Source organism: Setaria viridis, chromosome 9, assembly GCF_005286985.2.
Source record: "Setaria viridis chromosome 9, Setaria_viridis_v4.0, whole genome shotgun sequence".
NCBI classification, from domain to species: domain Eukaryota; kingdom Viridiplantae; phylum Streptophyta; class Magnoliopsida; order Poales; family Poaceae; genus Setaria; species Setaria viridis.
Window position 1 is genome coordinate 14,758,207 of NC_048271.2, and position 17,157 is coordinate 14,775,363.

Genomic DNA, 17,157 nt, shown 5'->3' on the forward strand with positions numbered 1-17,157 from the left:
ATAACTCGCCGTCCCTGTTGCCTGACTACTGAACAGTACAGGCTCTCTACTGATCCAAGACTGCACTACCATCCAGTGAAATCCAAATCTTCAGTAAGGATACTCCACTCATGCACAGAGCCACAGACACACACGTACGGCCTGCCGCCACACTCGCTGTGTCGTCGCTCATCGTCCCTACATACCTCATCTACCACGATCCCGTACCACCCTCTGCAGGCTGCAGGTATGTCTTGTACATAGTTTAGGCTCCGTTTCCGCTTGTTAAAGCTTAGCACTTGTCACATCGGATGTTTGAATGCTAATTAAATATTAAATATATACTAATTACAAAACTAATTACACACATGGAGTCTAATTCGCGAGATGAATCTATTAAGCCTAACTAATCCATAATTTGATAATGTGGTGCTACAGTAACCATTTGCTACTGATGGATTAATTATGCTTAATAGATTCGTCTCGCAAATTAGCACATGGATTCTACAATTAGTTTGATAATTAACTCATGTTTAATCCTTCTAATTAGCATCCGAACATCTGATAGAACTTAGTGTATAATATCCCAACACCTCCTTGGTCTCCGGCATCCATGGATCCGTAGATGGCGATGTGGGCTCCGGACTCCGGAGATCAGCAGGCGGACAGGCGATGCTTCACGTCACATGGGATCATCAGTAGCTTCGTGTACTGATGTCACCCTGCAGTCGTGGTAGCTACGCACAGTAGTAATGTGGGGGTGGTGTACTGGTGTTGCTGCTGCTCGCCTGTCAGGTGAACCGGCTGTACGTGCGTGTGGCGCAGTCAAGTCGTCGCAGCGTTGTTGCTGCTCATGCCGTCGTCGCGTGACCTGTAAGAGTGGCAGCAGCCAGGGCATGCTGCTTGCTTCCACTGCAACGGCGAGCCAGCACCTACTACTGCTACTCCTGGCAATCCACCGAGGGGGCCAAGCAAGCAAGCGCCGCCGCTCGAGCATGCCGCGACGGCCGGCAGCAGCCAGGAGCCCAGGACCAGAGAGGAGAGCGGACTCCGGCCCGTCTCGCAGGGCCATGCATGTCAAACGTGTGAAGCGTCACTGTTCGGACCATTGTTTTTCTTTCCTCGTACTAGTTGGGAATTATCCATCCTCCTATGCAGAGAAATTATCCATAAAACCTAAGGACGACTGACGAGTGCAATCGGCCGATGGTCGATGGATTTCCTGAGCATTCCCACTGAAATTTATTCACGCCCATACCCCCATCAATTCCACTGACGCGGCGGACTGTCAGATAGACGGATTTGGTCCCTTTCAGTTATCCCAAACAGTGGAGGTTTTGGCAGGATGAACGTTAATAGCCTTCCATAATTCCTCTTGAAATTAATGTTAGCATATGATGCCGGAATCATTTCCTACAGGGAAACCATGCATGATGGCATGATCCTTCTCCATCAACTCGTGCCCCACTGCTTTTATTTCATTTCGGAATGGAGTTATCCTCACTCCCATAGTCCCATTTGCTAATAGTACGTCGCTCATCCTCTTGCAGACGGTATAATACTATCTCTACAGCTTGAAAATCATGTAACAATTTTGCAAGTTGTTGTTGAGTTTTTGGTACCATACCCACCCAGTATACTACCAAGCGCCACATCAGTGTGGGAAGGAAAGGAAGATGTTGCACTTGCAGTGCTGGGCCTGAATAGAACAGAAATAAAGCCCAACAGACAGACGCCCTAGCCTAAAGACGATTGGCGATGGCCCAATTCGGAGGCGAGAATTGAAGGACGATGGCCCAATTGTGGGTACACGCTTTTCTTTTCTTTTTTTGCGAGGTGATACGTTTTTCCTTGTGTTGGTGTCGTACGAAATAGAGCAAATTTTGTAAGTATCGCCAGGAAACCGTGTGGTTCCAAACTGTGGTCCGATTCTTTTTCGTCAAACAAAGTAAGATAAGGTTAGGGTAACATCCAAAATATAGTACTATATAATCCAGCACACCCATGGTACCGATCGCTTCAACGCTCTTGCTTGCCTCGTGTGATTACCATGCATATGCATACAGCAGCCGATTCAAACACGTACGGATTCAAGGCACGTTCTCGTGTGTTTACAAAACGAAAAACGCTGCACTGCATTTGACGCGCTCTGCCACGCGTGCATTTGACACCATCAATCTTTGACACAGTCTCCGGCGGCCTTGAAACGTTCATCATCATCACTCATCAGCTCATAGTAGTTAGAACTACCACGGGCCACCGAGTGACACTACATCTGCACGTAGCAAGCCTCCACCGACGACGAGCTCATAGAAAAGAATTACAAAATGTACTGCCACAGCAACAGGGCAAATTGATCAGTACTAACACGTACACACATCCTAGTAGATCATCAGGGAAAACGCTAGCTAATCACATGCCACGACACGAAGTCAGACCGGACCGGGAGATTATTAGCAAAGGTCAGCACGGAGAGTTAAGAATCACATGGGCTCGTGCTCGCCGGCTTTGACAATGTCCGCCGTCGAGCCAGGTCATCATGATCAGCCCGCAGCCGGCCCGTACGTACGTTCTGTGCATGCTGTTGCGATGCAAATAAAAAGCACGGTACGTGAGTACGTGCTACGAACGTACGCCGCCGAAGATCGATAGCCGTGCAAAATTGGGTCACCACCGTGCATGGCGCCCGGGCTGCGTCGTCGATAGATGTATATATAATAAATATATAGATATACACGTAGTGCCGGCCGGACGTACGCCGTGGACGACTAGGCACACGGACATGGCTATGCATGGGAATGAATGACAAATGAAACGTAACATGACACGAAATGAATTGAATGTAATGTACCAATAGGCACACGGTAACCTACTGCCCGTCGTCCCAGCACGAATACATGGGACGGAGCTACCCCTAAAAAAAACCCAACCTAGGCAGACATCATCTCATCTCCATGTGCCGTGCCTGACGGGCGGACGTCATGCGCACGGTTGCGAGAGCTCGGCACTCGCGCCAGGGGAGGGGACGCCATGACCGATGACCATTACCCAGCTGCTGTGGAAGTGTGGAGTGGGCACCGCACTACCGAGCCCACCGAGCACACCAACCTTGTGTTCGCCGCTGTCTGATCTTTTCGGGCCTCCGGATCAGATAATCCCTTTCTCGCTTCGCCTTCAGTGCAACGGGAAAAGAAATATCTGGGGGTGATCACATCCGCCACCGAGTAGCTGACATGAGTGGCACTTTCTTTCATATACTGACATGCATGCATGCGCGGCACTGTGCAACAATCACCGTGCTACACACACACAGAGACTATGCTAGATAAAAGGTGGATGGAGACAAAATTCTATAGGATTCCAAGCAGGTGATGCAGCTACAAAATTCGATCAAATTCCTGTCACAGACTCATAGTCCTCCTGTCAAGTTTCTTCTCAAAGCACAATCATTAGACCCACGATCATCGCACCGGGTGGACGCCGTCGTTTTCCACTAATGACACTTGACGCGCAACTTTACGACAAAAGGCGCCAGAATTCTCCGAAATTTTGAAGCTGGGATGTTAGATCGCCCGCAAAGGGATTGGATATCCTCAGGATGTCCCACAAAACCCCTGTAGCAGAATTGAAGGTCACTAATAGGCATGTGACGACTGGTGATGATTTGGCACACGCAGACAGCTGTGCTGACGTCACTCCAACGCTGTCACTCTCGTCTTAATGGCGTCGACGGGCTGAGCGAGTGAGGATGTTCTTCCTGCTGAGCTGCCTAACCGCACAGCCCTGGAGAGTCAGTTTTGTTATCGTGGGCGGAGGGCATCGGATGCTTGCTGGCAGTGTGCGCGGAATTCCATGGCGATCATCCGACGCCGGCCAGAAGTCAAAATTTGGGGTGTTGCACTGGATAACGGTCTGGATGGAAACTTTTAAGTTAGGCACAGAGTCTAGGATTAAAAATGCTATCCTGCAGAAAAGAAAATCATACAAATGGCGACAGCTTGATCTTGAGCTTGGAATAGTCGCAGGCACTACGTACTCCCTCCGGCCACGCCTAAAAACCTGGCTGCCTATTTATTTGAATATTGTTCGGGTCAAACTTTTGCAAGTTTATTTGGCTACTGATATCTTTTAGAATACTTGGACTAGGAAGACAAAAATCTTGCGTAGATTTATTGAGAATAATAGTTTATGTTATCGTAGTTGTATGGTATTTTTTTTTTTGCAAATATATTAGGACAAAGCATACCAGCCAAAAGCTACACTTCAAAAGAGAAGTAGTCTCTGCCCCAGTGTCAAACAATTATGACTCATCAAAGGACAAGGAGTGCGTGCTTAATCCATACTATGAAAATGAGAAACATTCAACTACAATCCTAAATAAGGTTGAGCTTGATCTACGTGAAAATGCCTTGGCCCGCATAAATGTGGGAGTCCTTTTTCCTGACTTTGAATTATTTCTATTTTCCTAATAAGGCGTAAAAGAGCCTAAAACTGTGCTTTCCCAAACTCATGGATTTTGCGCGAAATATCTAATGCCTCTGTAACATAGCCTATCAATGCCTATGAAATGTTCTTGATGCATACTATGCTTGCATTTATCAAGATGCCTCATTAGCAATGTTTGTATTTCTCCACTAATTAATGGCCGACACCATTAAGCCAATCCCCCAAGCAAGCTTTCACAGGAAAGGACTCCCCAATGCCCGGACATGGAGCGATGGAGGGCACAAACAGGCAGGGCACGCGAATAAAGATGCTACTCCCCTACCACACTATAAAATTATTGTGGACGGCATCTTTTCCTAGTACTGTAGCATAGAGGCTACGACGAATGTGGTCTTTTTTTCTCCAGGATCAGATGGTTCCTGCAGGAAATGAAACCAGTGATCCCCAGTGAAGATACCCTTCTCCCTGTCACGTCAGGCCACACTTGGAAGGATCAAACGGGTGGGCCAGAGCCCTCTTGACTTCCACAGAAAACTTAAAGGGACCTCCACTCCTGTCACTCGAAACAACATTATTTTCTTCCCTTTTGGCTTTATTTTGGGACTTGGCACAGGGCAAGGGTTCAGGTTCCAGCTTGGAGATGTCATTGGAATTGGATGGGCCAGTGTGCCAACTGCCAACAAGCTAGGGGTCTCATGCCCACCGCCAAACCATGCATCCAGCCAAGAAATTCCATCGAATTTGTGGTCAAGACAGCTAATTGTTCTGCACCCTTGGTGGAGGATAGCAGCCTCAGCATGGGACCAACCCAGCACGGGTGCTGGGGAACATGCTGCTGCTTTGTGGTGAGGGGACTGTTCAACTTTTGCACCCACCTTTGGTGATTTTTAGGATCCTGGTGTATTCACCTTTTTACCAAGTAATAACTACCCAAAAGCTTCTCTATTTTTTTTACAAGAAAAAGAGATTGTCCATATGGGCATAATTCATCCGGTTTTGTGTTGATACCGCGGATAATTCGTATTCACAAAATATAAGCAATTCAACATTTATAATTACCTGCATACACATGTACATTTATAGCTACACAATTGATAAATGCAAATCTCTTATTAATAAATTCTACACCTGCATATCCTCCAAATTGATATTCAATCAAATTAATCAATATCCATATCATCTCAGGATCCATCTGTATTGATACTTATTTCCTTCTTTAAAATGCAGATGCAATTATGCAACCACGACCGAATTTTACACGTCTACGGTCCGGCAGTTTTTGTTTTCTCACATGGACCCGATACTCGCTACCAAGAGTTCTTTAAATAACACATTGACCATGAAGAAGAAAAGGCATCGGCCAAGATTGCTTAAACTCAAGCCAGAAAGCTCCCTGAAGCAAACAGAAGAGTGCGCTTGGGATGAAACATCCCTACAAAAGGCTAAAGTAGCGTTTCAGTCTGCTAGAGTAAAGGGTCAAGGGAATTGGAAAAGCCCTTGCCAGTTGCATAAAGGCCAAGCAACTTTTCAAAAAAAAAAACATGTGGCTGCATCATTGCATGGCGGTGCTTTGCAAAAAAGCCAAGTGTGTGACGCAGGGAAGTCCTGGCTTGCAAAACTGGACACATTGAAGCGGTGTGACAAAGTTGGAAGTATGTCAATGAACGGGCTATCGGATCCACAAAAATTAGCATGCATTTACGCCTTTTTATTTTTTTTCATTCGGCTGAGTGGCCCCTTTCTTTGGAAGCGAGTGGGCCCGGCCGCCCGGGGGCATGACACGATGGCAACGAGCCAGAGCTGGAAAGCAATATTTTACAGATATACTGTTGCACGTTAACGGGTTATTGGATTTATGCAACAGGAGGATATGGAGATAAGAATGTCTCTGTTCCTTTAGTTTGCTTGTGATTTTTGCAGGACATGGTTAGAGGAGAACGTCTCTTTCATTCAGTTTGCTTGTGCACGTTGCCTAGCCACACGTTTTCCTTGTGAAAATGATTTCCACCTTTATATTGTCCATAAGTATAAATTCTGAATACCAAAGGGAGATCGTGCCATTGTCTCGTAGCCATCACGTATTTATCATTATTGCAGACGAAACAAACCAAGCTTCTTTTCTAGCTATAAGAAAGACGCAGATTGATGTAAACACACACCACATCAGCACACATCCATCCAAAAAAATGAATAACATCAATACTTATCTCTAACTATAAATTTTGAAACCATGGTTTACTCAAACCTAGTGGTTCTTCTCGATTCTCGAGAAGGCAAGAGTCTCTCGTATGTAGGAAATTTTTAATCTGCTGATTGTATTTCTTCGAAATGGTTTATAATCTCAATAGATTTACATAGAAAATTCTAAAAGTTGACATCTATTGGCAATCCATGGTTGCCACTCGCACCATAAATGGCCTCTTAAGAAAAGCCATATATGGTAGCTTAAATAACACAATACCCATAGTCCCTGGCCGCTGAAGGAATCATATACCGGGTCCGGGGCGCGAGCTACCGGGTTCATCCCCAGCCCACGGGACCGGGCCTCCCTCCCTTACGTGACGTGGGGATGAGATCGCGAGGAGCGTTTGGTTTGGAGTCCGACACAGCAAAGGGAGAGAAGGACACACAGCAAAGCAAAGCAAACCGAAGCCGTTTCATACAGATACAGCCCCGCTCTTCTTCCTCCGCTCCCCTTGCTCCGCAGACCGCAGTCCGAATAAAAGTCCCGTCCTCTTCCTCCGCGCTTCAATCTCCCCCGGCGCACCACCTCTGTTCTTGCAGAGTAGCACGGAGGTGCAGAGTGCTGACGGGTTCGGTTGGATTCCTCCTGCCGGTTCGGTTTCTTGGGAGTTCTTCTTGGTTTTCCCGGAGCGATTTTGTGCGCCGCGAATTGTTGTGGCCTTTTGGGTTGGCTCGAGACAGAGTGGGAGAAGGGCGGCCGTGTGGAGAGGTGGGGACAGGGGAGGAGGCCATGGGCGGGCAGTGGGTTGAGGAGGGGATGCCGCCGTCCAACCTGCAGCGCTTCTTGGACTGCACCACGCCAACCGTGGAGACGCACATTCTCCCCAAGGTGACGCAATTGCCCCCCGTCGAGTTCTCGCCTTTGATGTTCTTGCTGGTCTCGGGCCGCCGCTGTCACGGCCTGCGTCGATCTGCGGCGTCTCGGGAGTTTCGGATTTGTCATTTACTCGTTTCTGTGCACCCCGTAGTGTGGTGGGGGGAAAGATGGGCTTTTTTTTACTCGTTACGGCTCGTCTTTTACTGGTGCACCTTTCTGCGTTTTCTGATGGCAAATGTCCATCTCAAATTGTCGATGGCAGTATTGCTAGCACTGTTTTTTCCCCTTAATCAGGAGGATAGTACCATAGCATGTTTTACTAGCTGCGAGATTGTGATGCAGCTGTACCGATTCCTGCCATCTTGAATTCAACTTCGTCGAGTCAATTTCGCCTGCTCTTCAACTGTTTTATTAATGCTCTTGGGTGATTGACCATATTAGGGTCGCTAGCTGCTGTAGGCCTATTAATCATCGTCCTCTCTGAAAGTGAGACGCTGTTCATTTTGACCCAGACGAATGGACGATTGTCGACTGATGCTTGGCACCATGCTGAGACGGACAGCGTGGAGTACTTCAATCTTGCAGACCTCTGGGAGCAGTACTACGAGTGGAGTGCATATGGCGCTGGAGTTGCGGTGCAGCTTCCAGGAGGGGAGAGAGTAGTTCAGTACTATGTTCCCTACCTATCAGGGATACAGCTATATACCAACAAGGTCCTGACTGCATCTAGGTATGAACAAGAGATCCTTAGTAGTGTTGAATTTCGAGTTCAAGGTGATTTTGAGCTGTAAGCCAATCTGATTCTCTGTTTCATATAGGAGCTTTGGTGAAGATAATGGCATGGATTTGTGGAGTGATGATGAGGACAATGAGAAGATGTCGAGATCCTGGAGTTCGACATCTGATGAATCATTGTTCAACTGTGATGTGTTAGGGGCCAATAGGAAGCGCCCAGGGCACTTGTACTTTGAGTTCTTTGAAGTAGGTTCACCTTATGGAAGGGTCCCGCTCATTGACAAGGTGAACTTCTATGGCCTTTGCTGTGAGTTTATCTTGGCTGTTTTTTACGATCGCGATTCTTATATGATCATTGCCCTTTCTAGGTTTACGAACTATCCCAGGGCTTTCCTGGGTTAACATCACTGAAGAGTGCTGATCTTTCGCCTGTTAGCTGGATGTCAGTTGCCTGGTATGATCAAATTTATATCCACTGCTTATGTTATTTTTAAAGAATAAAAAATTGGCAGATGGTTTTTAGATAATGATCGGCACAAAAAATGGCATTGTCCTGTTATCTAGGACTTTGTAAAACAGGGTCATGCCTGTTCTGCTCTCCTCATGCTAATAATTTTCTAATTGAAGTACTTGTGCCGCATTCAATCTCTGCCTTAGCAGTTTGATGATAGATTTGAGTGCTTCAATAGTCCTTTGTTTTTAAATAGTAGCTGTTGTTTCTAGGTCAGTAGTCAATTCTTGTTTGTTTTCATTTTCAGTGAAGAAAGTGGTCACCACTGTCATTCATGTCTGCTACTTTGACTAGGTATCCTATCTACCACATTCCTTACCAGCGCAACGTGAAGGACTTATCTGCATGCTTCCTAACTTACCATACCATTTCCTCCTCGTTCCAAGGTATGTTTTGTTGCATTTTGGAGATTAGTTTGTACCATTTTGATCAATTCTCATGACACAAAGATTTCATTATCTCAATAGGCTTCAATACCAATGCTTCATGAACATTGCGATTGATGATATTAGTATTAATATCAACAATCTTCATACCATTGGGCCTTTAGTTTATTTCCATTAATGTTGTTTAGGATGTTGGTGTAGGCATCTGATTCAAATTTTACACTTGGGTTGTGCCTGGAAGAGCATGACCACACGATATAATGGCAGCTCTTTTGTCTTTTCCTAATGCAGTATTCTTATAAACATGTTCTCGTCCAATTTCTGTTCTATTTTGAGTTAGCGCTCATTCACATATAGAACATTTGTGCTTAATGGATGTAAAGTTATCATTTTCTCAAAGATTCTCTTTTGTCAAATCACATGATATGCCTTACAACATTACTATCATTCACAAGAACAGAGTATGTATAATTTCTGTGTACTGAAGAAAAGAATTCCCTGAGTCATCGATGTATGTTTTTAAACAGTAGAGACTGGTTGATTGAGTGGTCTTTAGTTTTCAAGCAATGAACTGTATATTTGGAAAAGGTGCAAGTGATGCTCCAGTTCCATTTCTATTCTCGAAAGATGCATATCATATATTCTAATGATGTGCTTTTTACTGCATACCAGTCAGTATCATATGCCATCTTAAGATCAGTTGATGGCTTATCTTACAAGAGTATGAGAGTTTCCTTTAAGGATTTGTTTGGCTTACTATTTGGCATCTAAATCGTCAACTTTGGTTCTAAAAGGCTACATGTCTTAGCGTTCAAGTTCATAGTTAAGGAAACCACTTGCTTAAACAAAAGGTTGGTGGCAGCAGTTCTTTGCCCAGTAAAGAGGAGGAAGAAGACTGTCTTGTCATGTACCATGGCTTTATTACTTATTCTTAGACATGCATTGGTTTCTTAATGACTAATAGTAGGCATATAACACGGAAGAAGACACATCTTCAAAGCAGGCTTGCTTGGATTGCAATATGTGCAAAAGCACCCAGGCAAACTAGCTGTCCACTTCAGAAGAGAAAAAAAATGATACTAGAGTCCAAATCAAGCCAGATCTTTGAGCTTGACAACGATTTGCATGTTAAGACTTTGACTTCTTGAAAACTATTAGATACTATATACTTTATCACAGATCCACCAGTGGTGACCTTAGTACTGTTTTCAATCCACGGTAACCTCTGTTATGTTTCTTGTTCACAGATCAGGCACTTGAGACCATGACCAACGGTGGTTGTCATCCAGTCACCAGTGGGAAACAAAATGGCCATATTATGGATAAAAAGAGCAACACAGTATCACTCCCTCCATTTGGCCTTGCAGCACACAAGATACAGGGTTCTCTCTGGACCAACCCCATGGCAGGAGATCACAGAAAGATGGACTTCTACTTCAGTGCAGCGGACTCCTGGCTGAAGCAGCTTGGAGTCCAGCACCATGACTTCAATTTCTTCATCACTCACCCCATGTGAACCGCTGATCTGGAGTAGCTTGCAAAGAACCACATGGGTGCAGACTTGAAACTACTAAAATTACTTACACCACCAACAACAGTAGCAAAAAAGTTTACAGTATAGTGTGCTGGTATAAGTGAGTCTAACAGTTGCAGGATAGGTTTTATACTCCCTGAGTTTATTGCAGCGACATGTCAGGACTCGAATGGTTTTCTGTTTCTTGTTTCTTGGCAGAAGATGTAGCTGATCTGTACAGAAGTTTTGCAACTAATATGGTATCAAATGTTGCGGCTGGATCCATATTGTAGCTGTTGCCCTATGAAGTTTAGAGTGGCAGTCCAGGATGAAACTGCTTACGCAGACTCCTGTCGGACCTGAATCTGTTGATGACAATTTCAGTCTCTTCTACAGTAAGGCAGCCGTATCTACCTGTTTTCATTCTGATTGCTGTATTATTGAATCGTTTAAATAGGCAAGGCAATAACAGCAAGGTTATTGCGTAGCTTCCTTTGTGGGAACCCCCAAATTAAATGGCCATTAAAAAATGACAAACATATACAGCGCAGTCCCAAATTGTAGGTCGTTTTGACTTTTCTAAGTTCATAGATGTTTATATACACATAAATGTAGTGTATGTCTAGATGCATATAAACATCCATAAATATAGATAAGCTAAAACAGCCTACAATTTGAAATAGAGGGAGTACTGTTTAGTGCAATGAAGCAAGTTCGGACGAAAGTATAGGAAATCCAGTCTTTGAAGCTTTGCTAGATTTGTGAATGTGTTCCTCTGAAAAAGAGACTTTCCAGTTTAATTGAATATTTAAATAGAAAATTTTTCAGTGTCTCGGTGGTCACTGGTAAGAATGTGAACCTTCACTGTGAAAAGGGCTGCAAGTGGAAAACAATGAGTAAAGAAACAGGCAGCATATTCTGCGTACTTTAGGAAATTCATCAGAATAAAATTACTCGCATATAGGTACCTTTTATATATATGCCTAAAGTGCACAGCATCATGTCTAGAGATGTCTGCCGAAAGAAATACAGGGTATTCTACATAAGAGCTATAGTTGAACTGTCAGGCAAATTTGCGAGTAGGTATTTCGCCGATGGCCATTTAATTGACACGGGGCATTATGCAAATTGTGAAACTGTGAAACACTGCAAATTTGAACCAACTAAAAAAATTTGAATCATTTCTCGATTTGTACGTGTCATCCTTCGTCCTTGCATAGGGGTCATGCTAATCTTTTCTGTATCGTTCCAATTTTATCGGATGTCTCCTAAGAGATATTTTAAAAGTCATGTGAGCAAGCTTATAAGTTAAGCTAACCTAATCTTTATTCTCGATTTGGCACTAAACCAATGTTTACACCCGGATCCAGGGTCCGCTTGGAAACTCGTCCGATTCGCATCAAACGGAGTAACGTGCACATGTAGGTCCGTTCTGCCGTGCGTTCTTGTTTAGTCAGGCTTGTGATTGGGTCCCTTTAATCCCGGCCCAGCCAACGTAGACTGGGCTATCCCAAACAGGCCCAGGCAGGATTCTTACATGAAGTCAGAATTAAAACATTTTTTTGATAAGCAGAATTAAAACATGACAATGTGTCAAACGTAAAGACCCTGGCGTAATAAATATTCAGACATGACAGAAACACGGTAGAACTGAGCATATCAAACACCATCTGCTAAGACAGCTTTATAGTTTCTTTCGCAGAAAATGAATTTGCTTCATATCAGTCAAGGAAAGAAAGCTTTTGGATAGCGATACAGAATTACAGATACATACTCAAAGCCTGCCTTCCATCCATCCATCAACTATTTCCATGCTTACAACTACGTGTACAACGGGGCCAACTCCCCCCTCACTGAGAACCATATACAGCGTGAACAATGTCTTGCTATCAACTCTAATTTCTCAGCTCCACATAGGCGTGCAATGTAAAAACTGAGAAAAATATTATTGCTATATCCTTGCGAAAACCAGCTGCGTGCCATGATCTAACCGGTCAATCTAATCATGTTGAAGAAGCTGATAGAACCTATTGGTTTTGCTCGAACTAATATCCAATTGTGTAAACCTTGAACGGAGCGCAGCTCTCTTCAATCAGTATGATTTGCCTCAGTCTTCACGACTAATGTTCAGATTGCTGTCTGGTTCCGACAGTGATTTTAGGTGCTGCATGCAGCTCCCGACCATCTGTATGTGATAGAGATAGACACCACACAAGTATGAGATAGCCTCTTACTTCTCGCCTACAATGCTTCTGTAGTTAACCATGTAGATGGCAACCAGTGTGAGAAGTGCACCACCAACCTGTACAGGTGAGAAGGTCTCACCCAGGTAGAGGTACCTGAACAGCAAGGAGGTGGCAAAGATGAGTTTAAGATAACAAAAGCATTTATGGTCATCAAAGTTAGGTAAGGATCATGAGTTACCCGAATATTGATGCAAACATGGGGGTCAAGAAAGTGAGAGAACTTAGTGTGGTTAAGCTACCTGCAAGAATGAGAAACTAGTTAGTGATACATGATAACTTAGGGTGAATCATGGATAATGCCAGCGATCGTAACGGCATTGGACTAGTAGGAAGCACTCATACCTCTAGTAGCATTGTAGAAGTATACACCATAGCTGATAGCACTGCCAAATATAGATGTGTAGCCAAGTGCTAGAATGTCGCTCCATGTAAGCTCTTGAATATGGCCACTCAGAGCAGGATCACGATTAAGAACAGAAATAACCAGCAGAGGAAGCCCTCCAATGATCATGTGCTGTCATAATGAGGACGTTAGCATTTAATAATGATGTATACATTTTAGGGCCATTGAAAATTTCAATAACATGCAGGAAAGGTAACATCTTCATTCCTGATGGAACCATTACATCAAATGCAATTCTAAGTTGCAGTTTATGCATCTGCCTCCCACTACATGAGTAATATATCAGAAATACACAATAAGCTCTGCAACAATGAATGGCTATATACATTGCATTCCACCAAATAAACTACCAATTAGCAATTCCAGCAAATATACATAATCAGTTGCAAAAGTAGACCCTGAAAAAGCAACATAAACAATAGTAGAGCTTTAGCACATGTGACACAAACTATCATCTTTGGATAACATACCCATCCTGTTGCCATGATTGGATCAGAGTACTTCGACACCCAGCGGACCATGATAGTTCCAACTGCCATGCTTTGAGCTGAGAGAAACATCAACCATTCCCCACTTCCCCAGATTGTTGCGTCATTTCCTTCAAGTGACAGTGCTGGAACCTAGTGAAATAAAAGTTAAAAAAAATGAAAGGACAGAACGCAGGAGACAGAAATGCACCTATAGTGCTATAGACAATCCACAAACGAAAGCATTTTTAAAGAAGGCTTTAGTGTCATGGTTGAATTTCATGAAGTTCAAAATGACCGGAAACCACTTTCCAACGTTTTACCCATGATAGGTGATGTTACTATATAATTACTTCGACATAGTAACAGTGGAAAAGAATCTAGAACATTTGCCGAAGACAATTGTTTAGACTCAATAATGGGATTTTGAAGTCCATAACGCAGGTGTGGCTCAAAATATTGAATGAGTAAAGAGCAAACGCCGCTTCATAAAATGTCACCTTACAACGATATATGTATGCACTTGAAATGGAGAGAATAGTATATCAACAATGTAACTTGTCACCATTATAAATACAGGCCTCAATATTGCTAACCTCCCTAGTAGTCCCTACAGTGTAACCAATGCATAGAAAAAGTTTGAATTTGAAACTCGCATCAGCAGAAAGCAAAACCTCGAGAAGCAAAAGCCCGGCCACACCCAGCACGAGCCCCCCAGCTCCTATCGCGCCAATAGACTCTCCAAAGAGCAGCGATGCGAGGATAGCTACCGTCAACGGCTGCGAGTCAATGATGACCTGCAATGGAGATTTCAGTCCCGTAAGGACCACCAGCTCAGTGCACAGGAGGACAATCCTAGTGCTTGCCTGAGGAGATAAGATCAGCACAGGGGGTTTGGATTTCGCCTTACACTCCCGAGCCCAGCCGACGTCTTCTGCAACCCCTCCGCGAGGAAGCCCTGCGAAAGCAAAAGAGAACAAGGACGGCTTAATAATTCCACAACCGCATACACAGCCACACTGATCCGCACGCTCAAAGATCACGCACGGCTTTCATCAGCTCTAATATAAACATGTGCGCTGCGATTTTGCACCTGGAAGCAGGCGGCGTCGATGAGCCCGAACGCGGCGACGGCGAGCCACGCCTCCCAGCCTGAGGGCTGCTTCCTGCCGCGCGCGGCGGCGAAGGCGACGAGCAGCGCGCCGGCCGGGAGCAGGCGCAGCGCGGCGACGAAGAAGGGCCCCGTCCGGGGGATGACCCCCTTCATGGCCACCATGGCCGTGCCCCAGAAGAAGAAGGGCGACACCAGGGACGCCCACTCCCAGAGCTCCTTCCCGGAGGCCGCGGGGGAGGCCGGGACTGCCGCCTCGCCCTCCCCATCGCCGTCGACCTTCGACGCGGCGGGCGAGCGCGCGGGGAGGAGGGGAGCGGCGCCCTCGGCGCCGGCGTCGACGAAGCACTCGACGTCCGAGGCGGTGCCGACGCAGTCGAGCGAGTCGGCGGGGGCGGGAGGGGAGGGCGGGGAGGACTCGCGGCGCGCGCGCACGGCCGCGGAGCGGCGGGTGGGTGCGGGGGCGAGGGCACGGAGGCTGCTGCGGGTGGAGCAGAGGGGCGGGAAGCGGGGAGGGGAAGGGAGCGGGAGGAGGAGGAGGAGGAGGCTGGCGGACGCGGGGCGCGCGGCGGCGGGCATCGTGGCCGGAGGCGGAGGCCTCGGGCGGAGAGGGAGGAGTGGGGGCGCAGCGGAGACGTGGCCACGTGGGATCTTTTCGTTTGGTTCAGTTCACCCGTGAGGTCGTGACGCTGCGGGGCTCAGGCGCTCAGCTCAGCTCGCGTTCGATCGCGCCACTCCCACCGTCGCACGGGTGCCTCGCGCCTCGAACGTGGTGTATCATGTATGGAGAGTTTGGACTCTGGGCTCGTTCGCGCCGTGCCAACCAGGAAACCTGGAAATCCCAGTTCCTGGTCCTCTGTGGTGGTGAATTTTGGAGGAAAAATGATGAACCCCTGTACCACCCCACTCCTAGCAACGAAATTGAACCTGCGTTCCAAATCAGCAGCCATGGCAGTTGAGCCCTCACGTCACATCTAGCCCATTCATCCTCTTGTCACGTCACATGGCCAGGCTACTGTAGCTATTCTGGGTAGACGCTGACAGGCCATGACTTCCTACCGGAGGAGATGGATGGGGCGGCACGAGAGCTAGCGTCCGACCCTGGCAAAGCTGCCTGCTTCAGGCAGCAAGCTCAGGCGTCCGATTTCGTCGGCCTGCGGCTGGCGTTGCTCTGCCTGGGCGGCGAGCTGCCTGGCAGGCAGCAAGCAAACAGGCCCTAGCAGCGGATGGGGTGACGCGGCTGGAGCTGCACCCGGTGAACGTGATCCGCGGGGTTCGTGGCCTCAGCGGCTGCGTTCCATGGCCCCGTGGTGTTCGGCAATTGTGAATGCTTCTCCCGCGTGGGAATCGTTGGCCCCGGGCAGCAGCTGTGGGTGGTGCCGTGGTGCTCGACACCGGCAATGACCTCACTCCAGTGCAGTGCCAGCTTCGTCCGCCGGCGAAGAACTAGCTGATCCCCGTGGACGGCATCGTCACTTACTGCGCCTGGTGTTCGTGCCGACGAACGTGGTCGTGTTCATCGTCAGGAACGTGTAGTGCGGTAGATGTTGTTACCAAAAGATCATTAATTCTTTCTCATAGATCATAAAGAATACAATTATGGGCGACCCAGCGTAGCGTGTCTCTCCGCTTGGTTACTAATTAGCCAACAAGCACGCACGATATGGTCACATGTATTTTCAGTCTCCTGCAAACGGCGTACCTAAAGGATAGTGAATTAACGCTAGCGGATACCTATGCTAGGTAGAAAGTTGAGAGGAACACGGCTCAACTGCGAGGAAGGCGACGAGCGATTTAGAATTGGCCTCTTAGTTCATAGTCAGTTATAGTCGGTGATTATATATCCTCACAGACAGAGCTCACGGGCTCTTGGGCTCAAAGGCATCTACTAGACCTTATTACAAGCTCGGCTCAATACTACTCACTTCTCCGCTTGAAGCATCCGGCCCACGCGCCGTGCGTCTCGTTTGGCGCTCCTGTAAACGCCGCAGCTTCTTGGTTGCTTTCCTGTTCATGACATCTAGCAGTTAGCACTATAAAACCCTCTCCATTCTCAGTGGGAGTTATTCTCCATAAATGATGAGCCACATAGCAAATTATGGTGATATGATTTTAGAGTTACTAAGAGAGAGAAGAAATGAGTTTCATGAGAATGGGGCTGAAACTCTCTTTACACAGTTACCAACACGATGAAATCTTCCACATGTCCATTGAGAGCTAGAGTTTCATTTCATCCCATCCTTCATCCAATTAAAAGTTTCCACATCATTCATGATTTAATGTTATGGCTAGCGTTGGA

At 46.4% G+C, this 17,157-nt stretch overlaps 2 protein-coding genes and 1 pseudogene across 3 annotated transcripts; 1 reads left to right on the forward strand and 2 right to left on the reverse strand.

The window, feature by feature from the left end:
• The first annotated feature begins 6,950 nt into the window (after positions 1 to 6,950).
• Positions 6,951 to 11,057, forward strand: LOC117840263 (uncharacterized). Its single transcript, XM_034720741.2, has 6 exons — positions 6,951 to 7,498; positions 7,999 to 8,216; positions 8,305 to 8,506; positions 8,590 to 8,675; positions 9,027 to 9,118; positions 10,366 to 11,057. The coding sequence occupies exons 1-6, from the start codon at positions 6,995 to 6,997 to the stop codon at positions 10,632 to 10,634; spliced, it is 1,371 nt and encodes a 456-aa protein (XP_034576632.1). The 5' UTR covers positions 6,951 to 6,994; the 3' UTR covers positions 10,635 to 11,057.
• Positions 11,058 to 11,798: 741 nt separating this feature from the next.
• Positions 11,799 to 11,908, reverse strand: LOC117841214 (U6 spliceosomal RNA; annotated as a pseudogene).
• A 374-nt stretch (positions 11,909 to 12,282) lies between these two features.
• On the reverse strand, positions 12,283 to 15,604 carry LOC117840796 (WAT1-related protein At3g02690, chloroplastic). Of its 2 annotated transcripts, XM_034721333.2 has the most exons (8): positions 14,841 to 15,604; positions 14,658 to 14,705; positions 14,422 to 14,544; positions 13,751 to 13,900; positions 13,220 to 13,391; positions 13,056 to 13,116; positions 12,934 to 12,970; positions 12,283 to 12,816 (listed from the first exon to the last, which is right to left on the reverse strand). In XM_034721333.2, the coding sequence occupies exons 1-8, from the start codon at positions 15,435 to 15,437 to the stop codon at positions 12,739 to 12,741; spliced, it is 1,266 nt and encodes a 421-aa protein (XP_034577224.1). In that variant the 5' UTR covers positions 15,438 to 15,604; the 3' UTR covers positions 12,283 to 12,738. The 2 variants fall into 2 exon arrangements, with proteins under 2 accessions (XP_034577224.1, XP_034577225.1); XM_034721334.2 differs by having other exon boundaries at positions 12,283 to 12,970; positions 14,841 to 15,596.
• Between the last annotated feature and the right edge of the window lie 1,553 nt (positions 15,605 to 17,157).